This window comes from Tenrec ecaudatus, chromosome 1 (assembly GCF_050624435.1).
Source record: "Tenrec ecaudatus isolate mTenEca1 chromosome 1, mTenEca1.hap1, whole genome shotgun sequence".
In the NCBI taxonomy this organism is placed as follows: Eukaryota; Metazoa; Chordata; class Mammalia; order Afrosoricida; family Tenrecidae; genus Tenrec; species Tenrec ecaudatus.
In genome coordinates this window covers 156,742,080-156,761,792 of record NC_134530.1, presented here as the reverse complement: position 1 = coordinate 156,761,792, position 19,713 = coordinate 156,742,080, and the positions used below count along the sequence as shown (strand labels likewise).

Genomic DNA, 19,713 nt, shown 5'->3' with positions numbered 1-19,713 from the left:
TGGGTTCCCTGTATTTTGAGTTCCTATCTGGGCCAGTGTCCATCCTCCGGTCCAGCAAGATATGTACGGTAGAATTGGGATCATGATGGTGGTGGTGGGCAGGGGAGCATTCAAGAAATAGAGGAAAGTTGTATATTTCATCATTGCTACACTGCATTCTGACTGGCTCGTCTCCACCCCGCAGCCCATCTGCAAGGGGATGTCCAATTTCTCCTACATGGGTCTGCACTCACCCTCAGTCACAATGCTAAGTTTGTTTTGTTTTTTTTGGTGGTATTTGATGCCTGATACCTGATCCCTTCAACACCTTGTCATCTCACAAGCTGGTGTGCTTCTTCCATGTGGGATTTGTTGTTTCTCAGTTAGATGGACCCTTGTTTATCTTCCAGCTTATGGGGCCCCAGACTCTATCTATTTTGACAGCTGGGCACCATCAGCTTTCTTCACCGCATTAGCCTATGCACCCACTTTGTCTTCAGCGTTTGTGTCTGGGTCGGCTGGTGTGCTTCTTCCATGTGGGCTTTGTTGTTTCTTAGCTAGATGGCCGCCTGATTGTCTTCAAGCCTTTAAGACCTCAGATGCTATATCATTTGATAGCAGGGCACCATCAGCTTTCTTCACCACTTTTGCATATGCACCCACTTTTTCCTCAGAGATCGTGTTGGAACAGGCTGTTGTGCTCCTTCCATGTGGGTTTGTTGTCTCTCAGCTAGATGGCTGTTGTTTATCTTCAGGTCTTTAAGACTTCAGGTGCTATATCTTTTGGTAGCTGTGCACCATCAGCTTTTTCACCACTCTTGCTTGTGCACCCATTGTCTACAGCAATTGTGCCAGGAAGGTGAGCATCTCAGACTGCTGAATTGTTGGAACAAAGTGTTCTTCTGTTGAGGGAGTACTTGTGCAGGGCCCCACTGTCCACCTGTTTTCCTAATACTCAACCTATAAATATATATACATAGATCTATTTCCCCTTTGTCAGGGGAAGTCAGCCCCTAACACATCATTACGGGTCCGGTGGGCGCAATTGTACAGCGATAATAAGTAAAGATCATAGTAAAGTTATAGAGAGCATGAGAGATAGAAGTGAAGTCTTGAAATAAATGGAGTCAGTCACGATTCATGGTAGCATGCTCACTTCTGCCCCGCATGATGGTCCACGTGGAGGGAGAGAGGGTGAGCTCTAATGCTAGCCCAGGCCTTTTATATTCTCTGGGGACGTGCAAGCCCCCTAATTACAGGTGAGGACATACATCACTGGAAGGGGCTTTCCTATGGGTAATAGAGTATTGAGAGGGGGGTGGTCTAGGGACATACACGTAATAGGAAGGGGAGGGATTGGGGTTCTACATGTGACAAGATGGGCAGATCCTAGGTTTAGGATGGCGGCTTAACTTTGACCTATTCCCTAGATCTCCATAGGAACCATTATCAGGAGGGTGTAAACCCCACCTACTGGAACCAAATAGATGTCTGCAGGCGCCCATTGTCTTTTACAGCAGGGAGTGGGGCCCACTGCAGTGTGGCAACTGGGAGGATGGCTGTGAGCCTCCCCCCCACCCCCTCATCTTATATAAATATATTCATATCTCTATATGTCTGTATTTAGATCTCTATGACTACCCTTTGCCTCCTAGTCCTTTCCTCTATATCTTTGTACTTTCCTCTTGTCCCACTATCATGTTCTGCCTTCATTTGGGTTTTAGGAATTCCTCTGTGTTACATTGCCCTCCATTCAGCCCTGCCAGAGCTCTTACACCCTCCTTGCCACTGATTTTGTATGATTTGTTGTTCCCTTGTCCCTGGGTTTGTTAACACCCACTTCCTTCACCACCACCCCTACCTCCCCTTCTCCCATGTTCCCCTGGAACTGTCATCCCATTGTTCTCTCTTCTGGCTTGTTTATCCCACCTATCCCTTCTAGATAGACATGCTATGTACCATCACAGAGTGAGTACAATGAAGCAACAAAAGAAAGTAAAACAATAGCTACAACAACAACACACAAACACACGCATACACACATAAATGTATGAAGAGTTCAGGGTCTGTTTGTTTTCCTTCATGGGTGCTTTCCAGTCAAGTCTGATGGGGTGCCATGCCCTGGCAACGCCTCTAATCCCTGGGGACTTCATTGTTCTACTTTCCCCGCTACTTTGCTGCATGCCCCCAGAGGCTGACTTTGGCTTGGTGAGCTCATGGCAGGCACAATTCCCGCCATGTGTCTCTAGTGTTGTCCCCAATGGTCCTATGGGTGGGGCCAGCCCTGTGGTCATCTCTGTGCATTGCTGTTCTGAGCAGGAACATTATCCTCGGGGCTTGGTGCGCCACGATGTGCTTCACTCTTTTTTTTGTCCCCCCTATCACCCCTTGTTGGCTCCTTTGTACTCTGACTAGACCAGTCGCTTTTCCCCTCTTCTTGAGCGGTAGCGTCAGTGCTGTCTTCTGAAGTGAATTCTTCTTGGGGGGATGGTAGTGCTGTACACTTAGTTGGTAATGGGGCCAGGCTCTCAGGCCTCTCTTTTGGTTCCCTGCTTCATGTCAGTGTGTTGCGCTCTTGTCTTGAGCTCCGGGTTGAAGTCTGGTCGTCTTTCCCTGTGGAGACACAATAAACACCCTCCCCCTCTGTGGGTTAGTTCCCTGTTCCCCAGGGTTAAATTTTTATTTGATTCTTTCTTTTCGTACAAAATCGTTTACTGGGGGCTCGTACAACTTTTATCGCAATATCGTACAACATCCATCCATTGTGTCAAGCACATTTGTACAGGTGTAGCCATCATCGTTTTCAAAGCATTTTCTTTCTACTGGAACCCTTGGTATCAGTTCTTCATTTTTCCCCCTCCCTCTCCCTCCCTCCCTCATGAACCCTTGATAATTTACAAATTATCATTATTTTTCATGTCTTGCACTACAGTTGTCTCCCCCTACCCCTTATCTGTTGTCCATCCCCCTAGAAGGGAGTTATAGATAGTCATTGTGATCAATTCCCCCTTTCTCCCCTCACCTACCCTTACCCTCCTGGTATGGCTACTCTCAATATTGGTCACGAGGAGTTTATCTGTCCTATATTCCATATGTTTCCAGCTCTTATCTGTACCCATGTACATGCTCTGGGCTAGCTGGATTTGTTAGGTAGAATTAGGGTCATGATAGTAGGCGGGGGGGGAAGAAGCATTAAAAAAACAGGGGAAAGCTGTATGTTTCATCAGTGCTATATTGCACCCTGACTGGCCTGACTTCTCCCCATGACCCTTCTGTAAAGGGATGTCTAGTTGCTTACAGATTGGCTTCGAGCCTTCACTCGGCACTCCTCACTTCATTCACATTATGATTTTTTGCTCTGGGTCTTTGATGCCTGATACCTGATCCCATTGACACCTCATGATCACACAGGCTGGTGTGCTTCTTCCATGTGGGCTTTGATGTTTCTCAGCTAGATCACCGCTTATTTATCTTCAAGCCTTTAAGACCTCAGACATTCAGCATATTTTAATGCGGTTTTTGTGGTAAAATTAGGCTCCCTAGGGATAGTCGGATTGGCTTATACTCGAGTATATACACTATTTAAATTTTTTTACAAAATGATAATCCCTTTCAAAGTACTCTCCATTACACTTAATACATTTGTCAAACCTGTGATTCCATTCTCAGAAATGTTTTCCAAACTCATCTGATAGCTGACAGCACCTCGCTGGGTTGCTCCTTCACCTTTTCTGCATCGTCAAATCACTGTCCTTTCATGTCCCTCTTCATTTCCTGAAAGAAGAAGTCACACAGAGCAAGGTCAGGTAAGTAAGTTGCGTGGGCCAAGAAAGGCATGCTGTTTTTTGCTAAAAACCAGCTCACTGAATGGCTGCATGAGCAGGTGCATTGTCATGGTGGCAAAACAAGGCCCGTGCCTGCCACAAATCAGGCCTTTTTTGGTCACACACTGTTATTCTATCTTTTCAGAACCTCAAAATAGAGAGCTAGATGAACAGTCTGCCTGGTAGAACAAACTCCAAATGCACTGTGAGTCAAAATTTTCATCTGTTCAGGAAGTTGACAGACGTCCAGAATAACTTTTGTCATCAACCAACATCTCACCTTTTTTGAAATAAGAAAAACACTCTACACTTGAGTTTTACCCATAGTGTTGTCCATGGAAGCTGTGTTCAATATCACAACAGTTTCTGCGTCATTTTTCCCAAGCAGGAAACGAAATGTTCACAGCCACAAGCTCCTCTCTTAAATCAGCCGTCAGAAAAAACCAGGTTCGAGTGGAAACTACTTTTACAAAAAAAATCAGTGTGACCAGAAAGAAACTTCCCAGGCAACCCCACTGGTTGCACTAAGTCAGAGCAAATCACTAGATGCTCTTCTAGTGGGGGAAAAAAAATGCATATTCGAAATCTCTGCTCCACCCAACGCAATTCTGGTTTTTTGAGCGTACCCCTCATATATCAAAAGATTTTTAAACTAACATATACAGAATGTTCACTTACTCAGTGTGGTAGCTATATAATTATTTGTCAATTTGAGTATTAAGAGTGTAGGGGTGGAGTCTAGCCTGGCAATCAGATCATAGCCAATGAGGCCTCTGTGTTGGCATGGCCTACTCCTCAGAATTCTGGGAAATCCACTACTTCCTCCTTAGAGGTAAGAGACTCTCTGCTTACACCCTGGGAGTCATAGCAGCTGACAAGACACACTGACGCACTCTGATGCAGAGACCCCTGCCAGCGCTGAGATGTTTCCAACGCCACTGGATCCAAAGACTTTCTCCCCATTGGCCTATGATCTTCTACAATCGGCGTCATTGTATGTGCCTCATGAAGCTGAAGAGTACTTTATTGATTGGTATCAGACATATGGGCTAAGATCAGACTTACGGACTTTCTCTGGACTGGGCTGGGATGTTTTCTCAATGTACAATTGCTCTTGTATGTAAAACTCTTTCTTATACATATGTGTGTTTGTGAATTTGTTTCTCTTGTCTACCTGAACTAACACACAGAGATTTTAAAATATTAAGTGATTGAGCACTGTGTAAGAAAAGGATAAGGATTAGACATAAATGACAATAGCACTCGTTCACTAAGGCAAAACTAAGTGTGCAGAGCTAAGACATGTCACAAAAAGCAAAGAAAATAGAAAGTGAATGGTAGTCTTAAGTTGCCAATTATTGGGCAACCACAAAGGCAAGAGATTTAAACCAAAATGCAGTGACCTCCAAATCCATGACACTGGAATAGCAGTCACTCTCTCCTCACACTAGAGTGTTTCAGCTTTGGGCCAAAGGAGCACTTCAGTCCCTTTACTGTGCAACGCGTCTGTTTAAGGTAAAGTCTGTCTCCCTTAGTGTATTTTCCAAAGTGAATTTACCTGACGCGGCTTCGTGTGGCTTATGGAGAATGTTATACAGCTCTAAAAGATAAAATCTAAAGTTCAGGTAGCCTTTAATAAGAGGCCTGGCTTACCAGGGCTTTAAAATACATGATTAGCAATATAATATTGGGGGTCTCTATAATAATAATGTTAGTTTCTTGTTGGGGGGGTCTATATAATAAGGTTGAATGTTTTCCCCAAGGGCAAGCTGCCTTTCCCCTGGTTTACCTAACATCAGATTCACCTAGGGGAGAACAGATTTTTATGAACAGTTAGCAGTACCTGACACATCTCTATCCTCCTAAATTGTGTGTTCAATCTCTTCTTCCATACCCATACCCACCCCAAGTGAGAATATCCAAAATCCGATCGAGCTGGGACATTCAACAAGTTAGTTATGGTCTCCTACACCCAACAAAATTGTTTTAGAAATGAATGATTGTATGTAAGATGTTTCTGTTCTTAACTGACTCTTGGACCCTCCACATAAATCCTGGAGAGGGATAGGATAGGAAGCTAATTTTACTGAAATCTTATATATATATATTGCAAATAGCCATTTTATGCTAAAAGAACGCAGCCATTAAGGGTAAGGCATTTGATGACAAAAGGCAGTCTATATGTGATCTGTAAGAACACTTATTATATATATGATTTCTAAATAAAAAAAACAGATTATTCAGATCAAAAGTAAATAGCAAGTTTTTATTTAAAAAGCAAAGTATTTTCATTAGATGATCTAGATGTAGCTATTGAAAGATTAATAAGATTTCAAAAATAACTATGTTAACAACCAATGTCAAAAAGTTAAAGGAAACAAGATTGGCAAGTCAGACAATAGACTTCTGATAACAAAAGTGAATGAATCCAAAGTTCACAGATAAGATCCTGGTGATGACTTCCAAGATCAGGAGATAATACGGTAGTGATGGGCTCAAGTCCTAAGAACCAGCAGTCACGGAGACAGATGCAGGATCTGGACCCAGCAGGAAGCAAACAAGAGTTTTGCAATAGCGTCTACTTATATTGAACCCAAAGAGATCTCATCCGAGGGGGTTACTAGGTCTCAACTACCAAACCATTAAGCCCCCTAGCCCAGTCCCACTGACACGGGACCTTGACTATCCCAGAGGCAAAGGGATTTTAAAGAAGGCAATGTGAAGACTCAAGCAAATGCTATGCTGCTGACGCTACAGCTGGAGGACAGGTCCACAGCTAAGGCGTTCAAGGAACACAACCCTCAAAGCTGAACATGGCAAAAACAACAACAAAAAGATTCTCCCTTTGAGTCTCTAGAGGGCATTTGGCTCTGCCGACACCTTGATTTCAGCCTATTGAAACTACTCTTTGACGTCTGACCTCTTGAAGTGTAAGGGAATGAATTGTATTGTTTAAAGTTTTTTTTTAAGTTTCAAAAAATTTCAGTTACTGAGAAATAATATTAAAAACTCTGTCCTATGCCTCTTCCCTTTATTTCCTATTCTGCAATGTTGGTGCCATATGTTAGGGGGAATTTAAGACATCAGGAACACAGAATGGTATATGTGTGATCACGTACAAATACACAAATATGTGTATTTACTATATTTTCATATAATTCAAACCACATATTAAACAGGATTCTTGCTGATGGAGCAAAGGATGCCACAAACTTAATACCTACTTGTCAACATTTTAAAGTGTGTGAAATACTGCAAACTACCCCTCAGCTGAATGCCAACTAAAATGTAGACCGGTCAAGACAAGAAGAGCTGCGGTGGAGACAGGAGAAGGGAAAGAAGGACATGGGTAAAAATGCACGTAGTCAGGAATCAGTGTGTGCAGAGGTCAAGAGCCCGGACCTGGGCCACACGATGAGCCCAGACCTGAAGCTTCACCTTTCCGTACACAGATGACCTACATCATGGTCATCAGTGGGTTAAGTAAACTTCACTTTGCCTCTGTTTTCCAAGTGAAAAATGGGCTGATGCCTCCTAGAGTATCTGGGAGGCGTCCATGGATTACACTAATACATTGAACTACACCAGGTAAGCCCTCATTAAGTGATAGCGATTTGTTGTTTCATTTTAGACAAATGACCTGCCTTCAAGTTTGCTTTCCTAGTGAGAATTTAAGGGAAACCTCAGGCATGGCAGCAGTCGGTATCAGCTTGAGCCAAGTCGACCCAGGGAGTATAGCAGTTGAACAAGTGTGGCGTCGGATACAAATCACAGCTAGTACAAGGGTATAGCCCATCAATAAAAGGGAATCCTGGCCTGGACGGGCCCTGATGCTGACCAAGTGTGTGACATTTTCCAGTCATTACTTTGGTCATTTTAGCTTGATAAGGACCCTTGATTTCATATTTAGAAATTTCTAAGCTTTTTAAAATGGATCTTATTAAAAGATCATTTTATTGGGAGCTTTTACAGTTCTTACATCAATCCTTACATGAATTGTATCAAGCATATTTGTACATATGTTGCCATCGTTTTCTAAACGTTTACTTTCTATTTGTGCCCTTGGTATCAACTCCTCTTTCCCTTCCTTCCCCTACCCACCCAGTGAACCCTTGATAAATCATATATTATTATTATTTTCATATCTTATACTGGCCACTGTCTCTCTTCAATTCTGTTGTTCGTCCCCCTAGAGGTGGTGGTGGTGGTGGTGAGTTGGTGGGGGGAGAGGGGGTTATGCTTTGATCATTGGGATCTGTTCCTCTTCCTCCCCTCCTTCCCCTCCTGGTATCGCTACTCAAAATGGATCTTTTTGTAGCTTTGCCTGTTGCTGTAACTATGTGATACAAAGCACTTTTTGCAATAGTGTTTACTAAACAGTAAGATAAGGAATGGAGTCCTGGGGGCATAGTAGTAACACTTTGGGCTGCGATCTTCATGGTCAGCAGTTCAAAACCACCAGCAGGTTCACGGGAGGGAGACTGGGCTTTTACTCCGGTAAACAGTTCCAGTCTTGGAAACACACACCGGGTGTTGATGGTGAGAGAAGATAAAGGAGATTTTACAGTAATTTCTACTGGTAGTTAAATCCAAAATCTGATGGGGAGCTGATTTGGGTGGTGGGGGAAGGGGATGTGAAAGAGCCTTCCAGGGTTACTTTTCCTGGCCCAGGCAGCTTCTCCACTGAGAGGGGTTTGGAGAAATGTTTACTCTGGAGCTGTGGACACGGACTGCCTTCACCAGCAGGAGTTTGTCACTTTAAGGCAAAACCAGGAAGTTGAAAGTGGATAAGGAGGGGCTCAGAAGGGGTGTCAGCTCCATCTGTAGAGGGCATCGGAGCATGTTGGCGACTGCAGCTGAACAACTGAGAATATCTGGGTCCCCCCAACCCGCCCAACACAGGTTCAGCCCCTTCCATTTCCAGGTGGGGAGGAAAAGTCAGCATCGCCTGCCTGTGGGAATAGCGTGTTGGCTGAAAGAGGTGGAGCTGACTCGCTCCTTCTCATTTGCTAATGACTGTTTATTGTTCACTTGCTGTTGCCTATACTTGTCTGCAACAGGGGAAAGTTCAACCTTGCTCCCAGGTCGCTGCAGCTGGGATCTATCACTGGTGTTCTGGAGAGGAGGTGGGGTCTGATCACCACAGTTGAAAGTTTAAAGTTTGCAACTCTGAGTCTTGTCAGCAGGCGTGACATAGCAATGCCCTTGCTGTAGTAGAACAGCAGGATCGCATTTCTCCAAAGCAGCTCTTGTAGCTTATCTTTAATGCCATAGCCAACGTCTTCCTTAAGAACTAGTAACTGAAGTGTCATTTCCCCCCTTCTTCATCTTTCCATCCTTTCTTTAGGACGAGTGGCATTGCCTGAGCCCAGTGAAGCTCTCTGGAGACCATGACCCAGAAAAGAGTTGCCGTGATTGGGGGAGGTGTGAGTGGACTGACATCTATCAAGTGCTGCCTGGAGGAAAACTTGGAACCTGTCTGTTTTGAAAGGACAGATGACATCGGAGGGCTCTGGCGGTTCCAGGTAAATCTGCACTACCTGGAACCACCTCTTAGACTAGATCCATGAGAGATTGTAATCTGGGGGCTCGCAATGGGATGAGCTCGGTGGGGATCAAATCTGCTAGAATTCCACCTTCATCAAGCTCCTCTTGTGCTTCAGCCACACGGATCCTGACCTCACTTCTCAGCAGCCATCCACTCAGGCTCCTTCAGGTTCCATGCACTTCTTTCCTGGCAACGGGAAAAGAGCAGGCCCACTGCAAAACGGTTATGAGTGTCTCTTGGTTTTCCTTTCTTTGCTTCGGAAATTGACACAGGCCGCTTTTACTTCAAAGGTTCTGCTGCTGTTCGGAAAGGGAAGCACTGTGGGAGTAACAATAAGGAGCGTAGAAAACAAGCAGTGGCTAAGACAGTTAGGGTACTAGGATCACTTGCTTCCAGGGATCCCTCTTTTCAAGCTGCTCTTAGCTTTTTATGTCGTCTCATTTGAACTGGGTTCACCTTGGCTCGCCCTCTGTCAGCCTCCAGACGGAGTTGAGAGAGAACGTGGAGCTGCCTCCGGTGCTTGGAGGAAGGGGAGTCCAAAGTCCTGGCTTTCTTAGAAGGCAAAAGGCACCCGGAACAGGGGTTTCTTGTCTTTGCATGTGCTAAATTGTTTTAATGCTATTTTATTGTGTCAAAGGTAAGCGTTTACACCGCACGTTAGATTAGCAAACTCTATATAAATTAGGTGCGGTGTCCGCCATGTGTCAGCATTCTCATTCTTTCCATTCTGTTTTCACTGATCTACTCTCCCTTCCTCCCCTTGCCTCCTCTTATCTTTGCTTTTGGGTAACAATGGCCATTGGTGTCATGGAATTAATTATATAAGGAAGCAATTTACTCAGAGATGGCATTGCTAATTTGTAAAGCCAGTCTATTATTTGGCAGAAGGGCGACTTGTTCACATCCAAGGTTGAAAGTTCTCTGAAGGCAGTAGCTTCAGGGCTTCCCTATTGGTCCGGTAAGTCTGGACTGTTTTCCGGAGTTCAAGTTTTGTGCTACATTTTCCTCCCATTCTGATACCTTCCATCATGATCAGAACAGGCGGTAATGGGAACTGGGCACCCTCTGGTTGTGGTCTCGGGTTAGAGGAGGCTGGTCATGAGGGCTAGTAGTCTTTTGTGTTAGTTTTGCATATACTAAGTTTACAATGGAAAATGTCTACTGTTTACATCTATCCTTGTCATGTATCCCGAAGGCTATTAAGATAACATTTACCTAAATGATATTTAAACTTCTTTAAATAATACCAAAGAATATCAACTACACGCATTAGGTTTCCATTTTTGGCCAGCTTTCTAAACCAGTGAATGAATGGTATTGAGGTGCCTCCGTTGTGTTTCATATTTCATAAGAACCCACCAAGCACTGATCAGCTCCTTGAAAATGCTTACAGCGTTCCTCAAACAAGAGTACAATTCTTCTACAGTGACATAGATCCCTGCTTCCTTCTGTTAAAGTCGGGGGTTCTCAACCTGTGGGTCATGACCCCTTTGTGGTTGAATGACCCTTTCACAGGGGTCACCTGATTCAAAATAGTAGCAAAATTACAGTTATGAAGTAGCAATGAAAATAATTTTGTGATTGGGGGGTCACTACAACATGAGGAACTGTATTCAAGGGTCACAGCATTAGGAAGGTTGAGAACCACTGACCTTGGTACTAACTTGATTTGATAAGATTCCTTATCCAGATCTAGAGGAGGGTTGTCTGCTTAGCAGATTCCCAAGCTGCTGCCATATTTTGTCCTGAGCATTGGCAGAAAATTTTGCTGATTCATTTATTTAACTGTCAATAAAACATTCTACTGTTGAAATCTGGACACAATGGAGATTAGAGGCAAAGAGCACAGTCTGAGTTTATGTCCTGTTTCTATCATCTACTAGCTGTGTGACTGCTAAGTAGTGTAGAGTCTTTGGACTTCTGGTGACCTCAAGTCAGAGTAGAGCTACCCTGGAGAATTTTCTTGGGGGTTATCTTAATGGAAGCAGATCACTAGGCCTTTCTCTAGGAGAGCCACTGGGTGAATTAGAATCACCAGCCTTTTGTGTTTTTCTGTGTGCACCACCAGGGCTTCTTACTGGCAGAGTGCCATAGAGGTCTGGACACCTCTGTGTGTTCATTTGTCCAAAGGCAATGATAATAGTACCCACTTCAAAGAGTTAGTGGGGCAATTAAATGAAAGAATAACTATATTAATCATTTATCACAATGCCAAGTACAGAGTTCAGTTCAGTTATTATATACGCCCGGGGTGGGGCTCAAACACTGGTATTTCTGGTATCATAGCCAGGTTTGGTAGCTACTGCACAGACATGAAATCAAGCATGGGAGGAAGTTTTAAGGGCATCTGTCATCCTGCTTAATTATCAGGCCTCTGATTTTTTATCTCTAAATTAGAATAAACTTGTCCCATGTGTAAGAATTATCTTGAGTTTTTTCTCTGGTTAGAATCTTGGCAAAATTCTAGCATTCTTATAAAACTACTTTAGGAACATGAATACCCTAAATTTCAACACAATTTTCTATTAGGAGAGGCCACATCAGTGCAGTTCACCATTCTAGTTCTAAAGCCAAGCAGGGTGCTGGCATATTAGGTTCCCGTATATTTGTGTTTTAATAAGTGAATTCTTGAGGAACAATGGTCTTGAGTAGCTTCTTGGATACATGTGTGGAGCTTGAGCCTTTCATTCCCAACTTTCCAGTTAGATAATTAGAGAGCTGGAGGTTCTGTTAGCTGTCATAATCTGTTCGTTAAGCTTGTCCGGCTCGTTCATTGGGGCTCTTCCCTGTCTGGTATCTGGCCTTTACCACTCCTTTGCTTTTTATTTGGAGACCTCTTTATTGATGAACCTTTTTGCAATTTACTGTGGATTTCATATAACACAACCGCTTTTCACTTCCACCATTCCCACCTGTGCCGGAAGTCGTCCCCCCCCCCCCCCCCCCCCCCCCGGGCACTCCGCTGGAGGCTCCATTTCCTCTCCTGTGAGCGGTCCCAGGGCATCAGTAGGTTCTCTTTGCTTCTCAGGACCCACCACTTGGATTTTTCTTCTCTACTCTTTCAAGGATCTTTGGTGGCACACAATGATTAAGCACTCAGCGCACCAACTGAAAAATAGCATTTTCTCCCTCCATAGAAGGAATGGCCTAGGGGAGGTTTAGAGACATACTGCCAACCCATCCCTATGACGCGGAAAGGTGACACTCAGCTCCTGCACAGTTGTATAGTCTCAGAAACTCGATGTAGGGTCCCTATAAGTCGGAATCAACACAATGGCCTGGAGCCTGGTTCAGAGGGACTTCAGGAAACCTGTTCAGTGAATGGACGAAGTGAGGGATATGCTCCCCTCACTCCTGACATCTTGGTTCCAAAAGGCCCCTACCATTCATTTAACTTTATAAATAATATTAAATATTTGTTTATGATTTCAAACACAAAATATTAAGATGAAGTTTTGAGACTGATTTTAGATTTATAGAATTTTTAGGAAAAGAATTCCTGAACACCCTAAACCAGTTTCTTCTATTATTAACATCTTACATTAGTGTGGTACATCTGTTACAAATAGTCAGCCAATATTGGTACATTATTATTAGTCAAACTCCATACTTCATCCGGTTTTCTCATTGTCTTCCTAACACCCTGTCCCTTTGTGTAATTTCTCAGATTTCTCTTGTTTTTCATAACCCTGACCATTTGGAGGACTAGTCAGTTGTTTTGTGGGCTCTTCCTTGGATGGGATTTGTCTGCAGGTTTTCCCAGTTTGGGGGAAGGTCACCCAGGTAAAGTGTCATTTTCACCTCCTGAAAGGCCAGCCGAATTAGTTGCTGTTGGGTGGATTCTGATTCATGGCAACCCCGCATGTGTCAAAGTAGAACTGTGCTTCACAAGGTTTTCACCGGATGATTTTTCTAACGGAGGTCACCAAGTCTTCCTTCTGAGGCAGCTTGATAGAACTTTGAATCTCCAACCTTTAGATGTGCAGCTGATCAAGATAATACTTTGCACTAGCTTTGTCCGGGGTGATGATGCTATCTGCCATCCATCCATCCTAATTCATGGAGATCCTGTAGGACACTCTGGGACTGCTACTGCTGCATAGGGTTCCTTAGGCTGTAACCCTTCCTGGAATGGATTGCCAGGTCTTTTCTCCTGCAGAGCAGAGGGTGAGTTTCAGCTGCTGACCTCATTTATTTTATTAGCAGCTGAATGCTTAACCAGGGCTCCTTATATTACAGGATTTCAAAATATTCATGGAATTTTTTAATGGAAATGTGAAGCCCCTAGTAGTTTTAAAGTCTACTGGGTTTTAAAAAATTGTTCTGATTATGGAAAATCACTTTAACCAATCTGATTCCCTTCCTTTCACAAAACAAACAGATATTGATTAGGACACTGGCTTTTCTTCCATTTAATTGGGGGCTCGAACAATTCTTATCACAATCCATACATCTATCCATCGTGTCAAGCACATTTGTACATTTGTTGCCATCATTATTCTCAAAACATATGCTTTCTACTTGAGCTCTTAATATCAGCTCCTCATTTTTACTCTCCCTCCCCACTCCGGGCTCCCTTCACCCACTTTTCTGTTGTCCGTCCACCAGGGAGGAGGTTATATGTAGAGCCTTGTAATCGGTTCCCCCTTTCTACCCCACCTTCTCTCCACCCTCCAGGTATCGCCACTCTTACCACTGGTCATGAAGGGGTCATTTGTCCTGGATTCCCTGTGTTTCCAGTTCCTATCTGTACCAGTGTACATCCTCTGGCCTATCAATATTTGTAAGGTAGAATTGGGATCATGATGGGGAGGAAGCATTTAAGAAGTAGAGGAAAGTTGTATATTTCATCGTTGCTACACTGCACCCTGACTGGTTCATCTCCTCCCCGTGACGAGCCACCCCTTCAGTAAGTGGGTGTCTAGTTGCCTACAGATGGGCTTTGGGTCTCCACCCTGCACTCACTCTCATTTACAGTGATGTGATTTTTTGTTCTTTGATGCTGGATACCTGATCCCTTAGACACTTCGTGGTCACAAAGGCGGGTGTGCTTCTTCCATGTGGGCTTTGTTGCTTCTATGCTAGATAGCCGCTTGTCTATCTTGAAGCCTTTAAGACCCCAGACACTATATCTTTTGAGAGCCGGGCACCATCAGCTTTCTTCACCACATTTGCTTATGCACACATTTGACTTCAGTAATCATATTGGGAATGTGGGCACCCACTGATATAATTTTTGTTCTTTGATACCTGATACCTGGTCCCTTCGACACAGGCTGGTGTGCTTCTTCCATGTGGGCTTTGTTGCTTCTGAGCTAGATGGCCGCTTGTTTGTCTTCAAGCCTTTAAGACCCCAGACACTATGTCTTTTGATAGCCAGGCACCATCAGCTTTCTTCACCACATTTGCTTATGTACACATTTGTCTTCATTGATCATGTCAGGAAGGTGTGCATCATGGAATACTTAATAGAACAAAGTGTTCTTGCATTGAATAAGTACTTGAGTGGAGGGTCAAAGGATACTGGATATTATCAAACATTAACTCATCACAAAATGGGGAGAGAGTTTGGTGTCCGTTATCTATGTTCTGGATCAGTGGATCTCAACCTTCCTAATACCATGACCCTTTAATACAGTTCCTCATGTTGTGGTGCCCACCCCCCAAACCGTAAAAATTATTTTCATTGCTACTTCATAACTGTCATTTTGCTACTGTTATGAATTGGGCATCCTTCTGAAAGGGTCATTTGACCCTCAAAGGGGTCGCGACCCACAGGTTGAGAACCACTGTTCTAGATAGTGTTCCTTCCCCTTTTACTGGAGAATATTTCCGTCTAGAAACCATTAATCATTTCCATTTTTCATTCCTTGCCTCAACTCCAGACCCAAGGTCTCATGTCCTTTGACTAGTAATACTTTCACATGTCTCTGGGCAAGCCTCTTATTATTTCTTTCACCTGTTTTGGCCTATCCCCTCTCTGAGGGCACCGCTTTGACTAGATCACTGACCTAAATTAAATATTTAAATTTTGCCCCATTTCATAGAGAATAAGTTCATATATATCAACTTCGGTTTCAAAGATCTTTGTTATGTCCTACAGTATCCTGCTTATATCTCCCTAACTGAATTTATTTTGTATTTTTTCTCGCTTCTTCTGAAGTAACAAACACTATGTAGTAAATGTTTAGGAGCCCTGGTGGTATAGTGGTTTTTCATTGGGCTGCTAACTTCAAGGTCAGCGGTTCCGAACCTCCAGCTGCTCCTTAGGAGAAATATGGGGCTTTTTACTTCTTCTCAGTCACAGCCTTGGATACTCAGAGAGGCATTCTACCTCTAGGGTCACTATGAGTTGACCTCAACTCTCCATGGTAGTTAGTATGAGTCCATGTTTAATAGGCGCTTGTTGAATTGTAATGAGAATTTTATATATATATATATATATATATATATATATATATATATATATATATATATATATATATATATATATATATATATATATATATATATATATATCCGAGGGGAGCTTCATGTCAAGGTCAGCTAGAGACTTGGATGACCTATGAGGGCCGAATGACCTGTCCTGAATTATCTCACCTGAAACATTGCACTGGTCATTGAGAGGTTGGAGACGGAGGTGCAGAAGGGGATGAGGCTCGGTCAGGAATGAGAAGGTTAGTGAGGCTTTACTAGGGCGAGGGAAAACTCCCGGCCAAGTTGTGTAACCCAATGAGTTAGGTTAGGGAAGTCGCAGCTTGTCGGGAGGTGGTGGGAGATCTGTAGGGCTCGAGCTAAGGAAGCATACATTGACAGAGGAAGGGAGAATTTTATTGCTTGCAGCTGCAGGGCCTTGAGTGAGGATGGGACCCGTGGGAAGTCATCTTGTTGTTTGCAAACCTGCCTTCGGGAGTGCTGGGGAAGGGGCTCTACAAATTGGCCTGGGAAGATAAATTGCTTCCTAGGGTGCTGGGGAAGGGACTACACAAACCCGGCCTGGAAAGGTAAGCTCTTTGGAGTGTTGGGGCAGGAGTTGCATAGTTCAATAGGTTATCCATCCTCCAGAGAGGCTGGGAATGGGGCTTTGAGGTTTCATCTTCATGAGGAGCCGGAGAGGAGGTGGGGGCTGCCCGGTCTGGACCCGGCCCAAACAGTTATATGCAGAAGACATATCTCCACACCACCTGATCCATTCAACAATCAAGAACAATCAGAGATTTGGATGACCCGTCCCAAATTGCTCAGCATTATCCTTTCCAGAGGTCTTGTCCAGTGTATGGACTAATAGTACCGCCCCATATGATGATGAGGTGCACAACTCACGGATTACAAGACCACCCACTGTGCTGGAATAAGGACCAATCAGGATTCAAGGATAAGGACCAATGAGAAAGTAAGATGGGGGATGAGGCGAGCCAATGGGGTACTCAACCCTTATAAAATTCCTACCCGTAGATATCTCAGCTTCCTCACATCAAATCAGGTCCAAAGCAGACTTTGCTCATTACCTCTTTGCTGACTGTCGGTACTATCTTGTCTTAATGGCTTGTGTGGGGGTCCCTCTGTTGGGGCAAACCACGCAGGATAATCTTTCTACTTTTTCTCCCAGGAAGAAATGCCCACTTTCGACTTTCAACACATAACACTTCAAACCATTCATGGTTACCTTAAAAGACAAAGGGTTCTTTCCTTCCGCAGATTTTTTGAACTGCTCTCATGTGTGATAACTACTGAAATCCCAGGAGGCAATTGCTGGGAAGTTTTTGAAGAAGCAGGGGGGACAACAAAGAATTGGAGATGAATCACCTCCAAAGCCATGCTTCCAGGCTTCCATGTGCAACTGAATCACTTTGGGATTTTACTAACAATATGTATTCTAAGTCAGACAAAGTGGGGTGGGGCCCGAGGCTCCGCACTTTTAACAGCTTCCTGCTCACACTCCTGCTGCTGGTCCCTGGTCATACTTCAGAGACCAAATCTCAGTTAGCTGGAACCTAGAGCACAGGTTGCCCAATTTCCATGTAATTTGTTGGGAATTTAGCTTCTTTCCTTTCTGTATTATACATAGGGCAGTAATTAGTTCCATCAATGTAGGTTTTGTTTTTTAAATATAATTTCTTACAAATAAATGAACAGTTCAAGAACTGGGTAAGTTTCTTGAGAGTTCATGGATATTATGACACTCTCCAGAAAGCTCTACACTAACATAGACTTTCCTTTAAAAACTCTCATTTACCACTTTTTCCTAATACTGAGTACTCCAAAACTCCAAACTCACTGACTCAGAGTGACCCGACAGGTCAGGATAAAACTGCCTCTGTGGGTTTCCAACACTATCACTTCAAGGAGTAGAAAGCCTCATTGTTCTCCCCAGAACAGCTGGTGGCTTTGAACTGCTGACCTTGCAGTTAGAAGTTCAATACATAACCACTACACCCACCATGGCTCCTACTGAGGACTAGTCTTTTAAAATATTTTATATATTTAGTACATAGAAAAATACATGGAAATTCACTGTATTTCATTATATTGTATAGTAATATTTCTAATATATGGTAGGGTACCCAAAACAACAGGATTTTTTTCAAAGCTTTGTATTTAATTTTTTTTAACAAAACAACCATATCACTTTCAAAGTACTCTCCATTCCACTTAATATATTTGTCAAATCTGTGATTCCATTCTTGAGAAACATTTTTCAAACTCATTTGTATGGATGGCTGACAGCACCTTCCTCATTTTTTTCTTCACTTCTTCTCCATCGTCAAATTCTGACCTTTCATGCCCCTCTGCATGCTCTGATGCAAAAAGAAGTCACACGGAGCAAGGTCAGGTGAGTAAAGAGAGGGATGCTGTGTTTTATTAAAAACTGACCCACTGAGAGGCTACATGAGCAGGTGCATTGTCCTGATGGCAAAACCAGTCCCCGTTTTGTCGCACACTGTTATGCAATCCTTTAGAACCTCTAAATAGAAAGCATGGTTAACCATCTGATCTGCTGGAATGAACTCTAAATGCATTATGAGGTGACATTTCATCCACTCAGGAAGTTGACTGTGGGGGAAAAACCAGCTAATCATGGGTTTGATAGGTGCAATTGTATGGTTGAGTTATATGAAGATTATAAAAAGTCATAGAGAACATGAGGGATAGAGGAGAGATTGAAATAATGTAGTCAGACACATTTCATGATCGCATACTCACCTCAGCCCAGCTCGGTGGTCCACGTGGAGATGTGGAAGGCCGGAGCGAGAGAGGAAGGAGGACAAGGGGAAAGGGAACAGAGGAGCAAGGATCAGGGGAGAGAAAGGGAAGAGCCGAGAGGGAGGCCAAGGGGAATCTTTATTGCTAACCAAGACTTATATATCTTTGGGGGGCGGGCGGGAAAACCCACTAATTACAGGTAAAGATATACGTCACAGGAAATGGTTGCACAATAGGTTATACCTTAATAAGAGGGGGACTATCTAGGGATATACACACAATAGGAAGGGGAGGGATTAGAGGCACACATGTGACAAGAAGGTCGATCCTAGATTCAGGATGGCAGCCTAACTTTGGATGTCACTGAGCAGGTTGGACCTGTTCTCTGCCTCTCCATAGAAACCATGATCAGTAGGGTGTAAACCCCACCTATAGGAACTAAACCCATGACTATGACTGCAAGTCTTTAGGGAGAAGTAGTCCACTGTCCTTAACAGCAGGGAATGGGCCCTACCTGTGGTGGACCATACAGTTGTCTGTCAACTGACTGCCTTCAGGAAGGTAACTTGACAATCATTTACCATTAGCTGCAAGCCGTGTCCTAAGTCTAACATATATATGGGGAAGCCCACTTGGGAGAAATCTTTCTGTTTCCCACAGTTGACAGACGTTCAGAGCAAGGTTTGTCAACAATCAACAATTCGCCATTTTTTGAAATGAGAAAACCATTGGTACATTTGAGTTTTCCCTATAGAACCGTTCTTGTAAGTGTGTTCAATAACACAACAGTTCTGCAGCATTTTTCCTGAGCAGGTAACAAAATTCCACAGCTCAATGCTGTTCTCTTAAATCAGCCATCACAAAAACCAAGGTTCCAGTGAAACTGCTTTTATGAAAAAATTCACTGTGACCAGAGAGAGCCTTCCCAGGCAATGCCACTGGGTGCATGAACTCAGAGCAAGTTGCTGGATTCTCACCTAGTGGGAAAGATGCATCCTGTCAAAATCTCTGCTCAGTAGAGCTTTTCTGGTTTTTTTTAATATATTAAATATTTTAAATTTATATAATTTCCACATAATTTATTCTTAACATAATAATTTAGAGGGTGCAGTTTTAATAAATAAAAACATTTAAATATGTGAATATTTGAAGCATTTT

General features: G+C 43.4%; 1 protein-coding gene across 7 annotated transcripts in view; it reads left to right on the top strand.

Moving 5' to 3' along the window:
* Positions 1-19,713, top strand: part of FMO5 (flavin containing dimethylaniline monoxygenase 5) — an 83,312-nt gene that overhangs the window by 36,284 nt on the left and 27,315 nt on the right. For 3 of the 7 annotated variants that reach the window (XM_075560399.1, XM_075560423.1, XM_075560414.1), the window contains exon 2: positions 9,151-9,328. In XM_075560399.1, the coding sequence (XP_075416514.1) occupies positions 9,194-9,328 (135 nt within the window). In that variant the 5' untranslated portion in view covers positions 9,151-9,193. Of the gene's footprint in view, positions 1-3,648; positions 3,786-8,593; positions 8,728-9,150; positions 9,329-19,713 lie in introns of those variants that run through there. The other 4 variants (XM_075560390.1, XM_075560380.1, XM_075560406.1 and 1 more) reach the window with 3 other exon arrangements.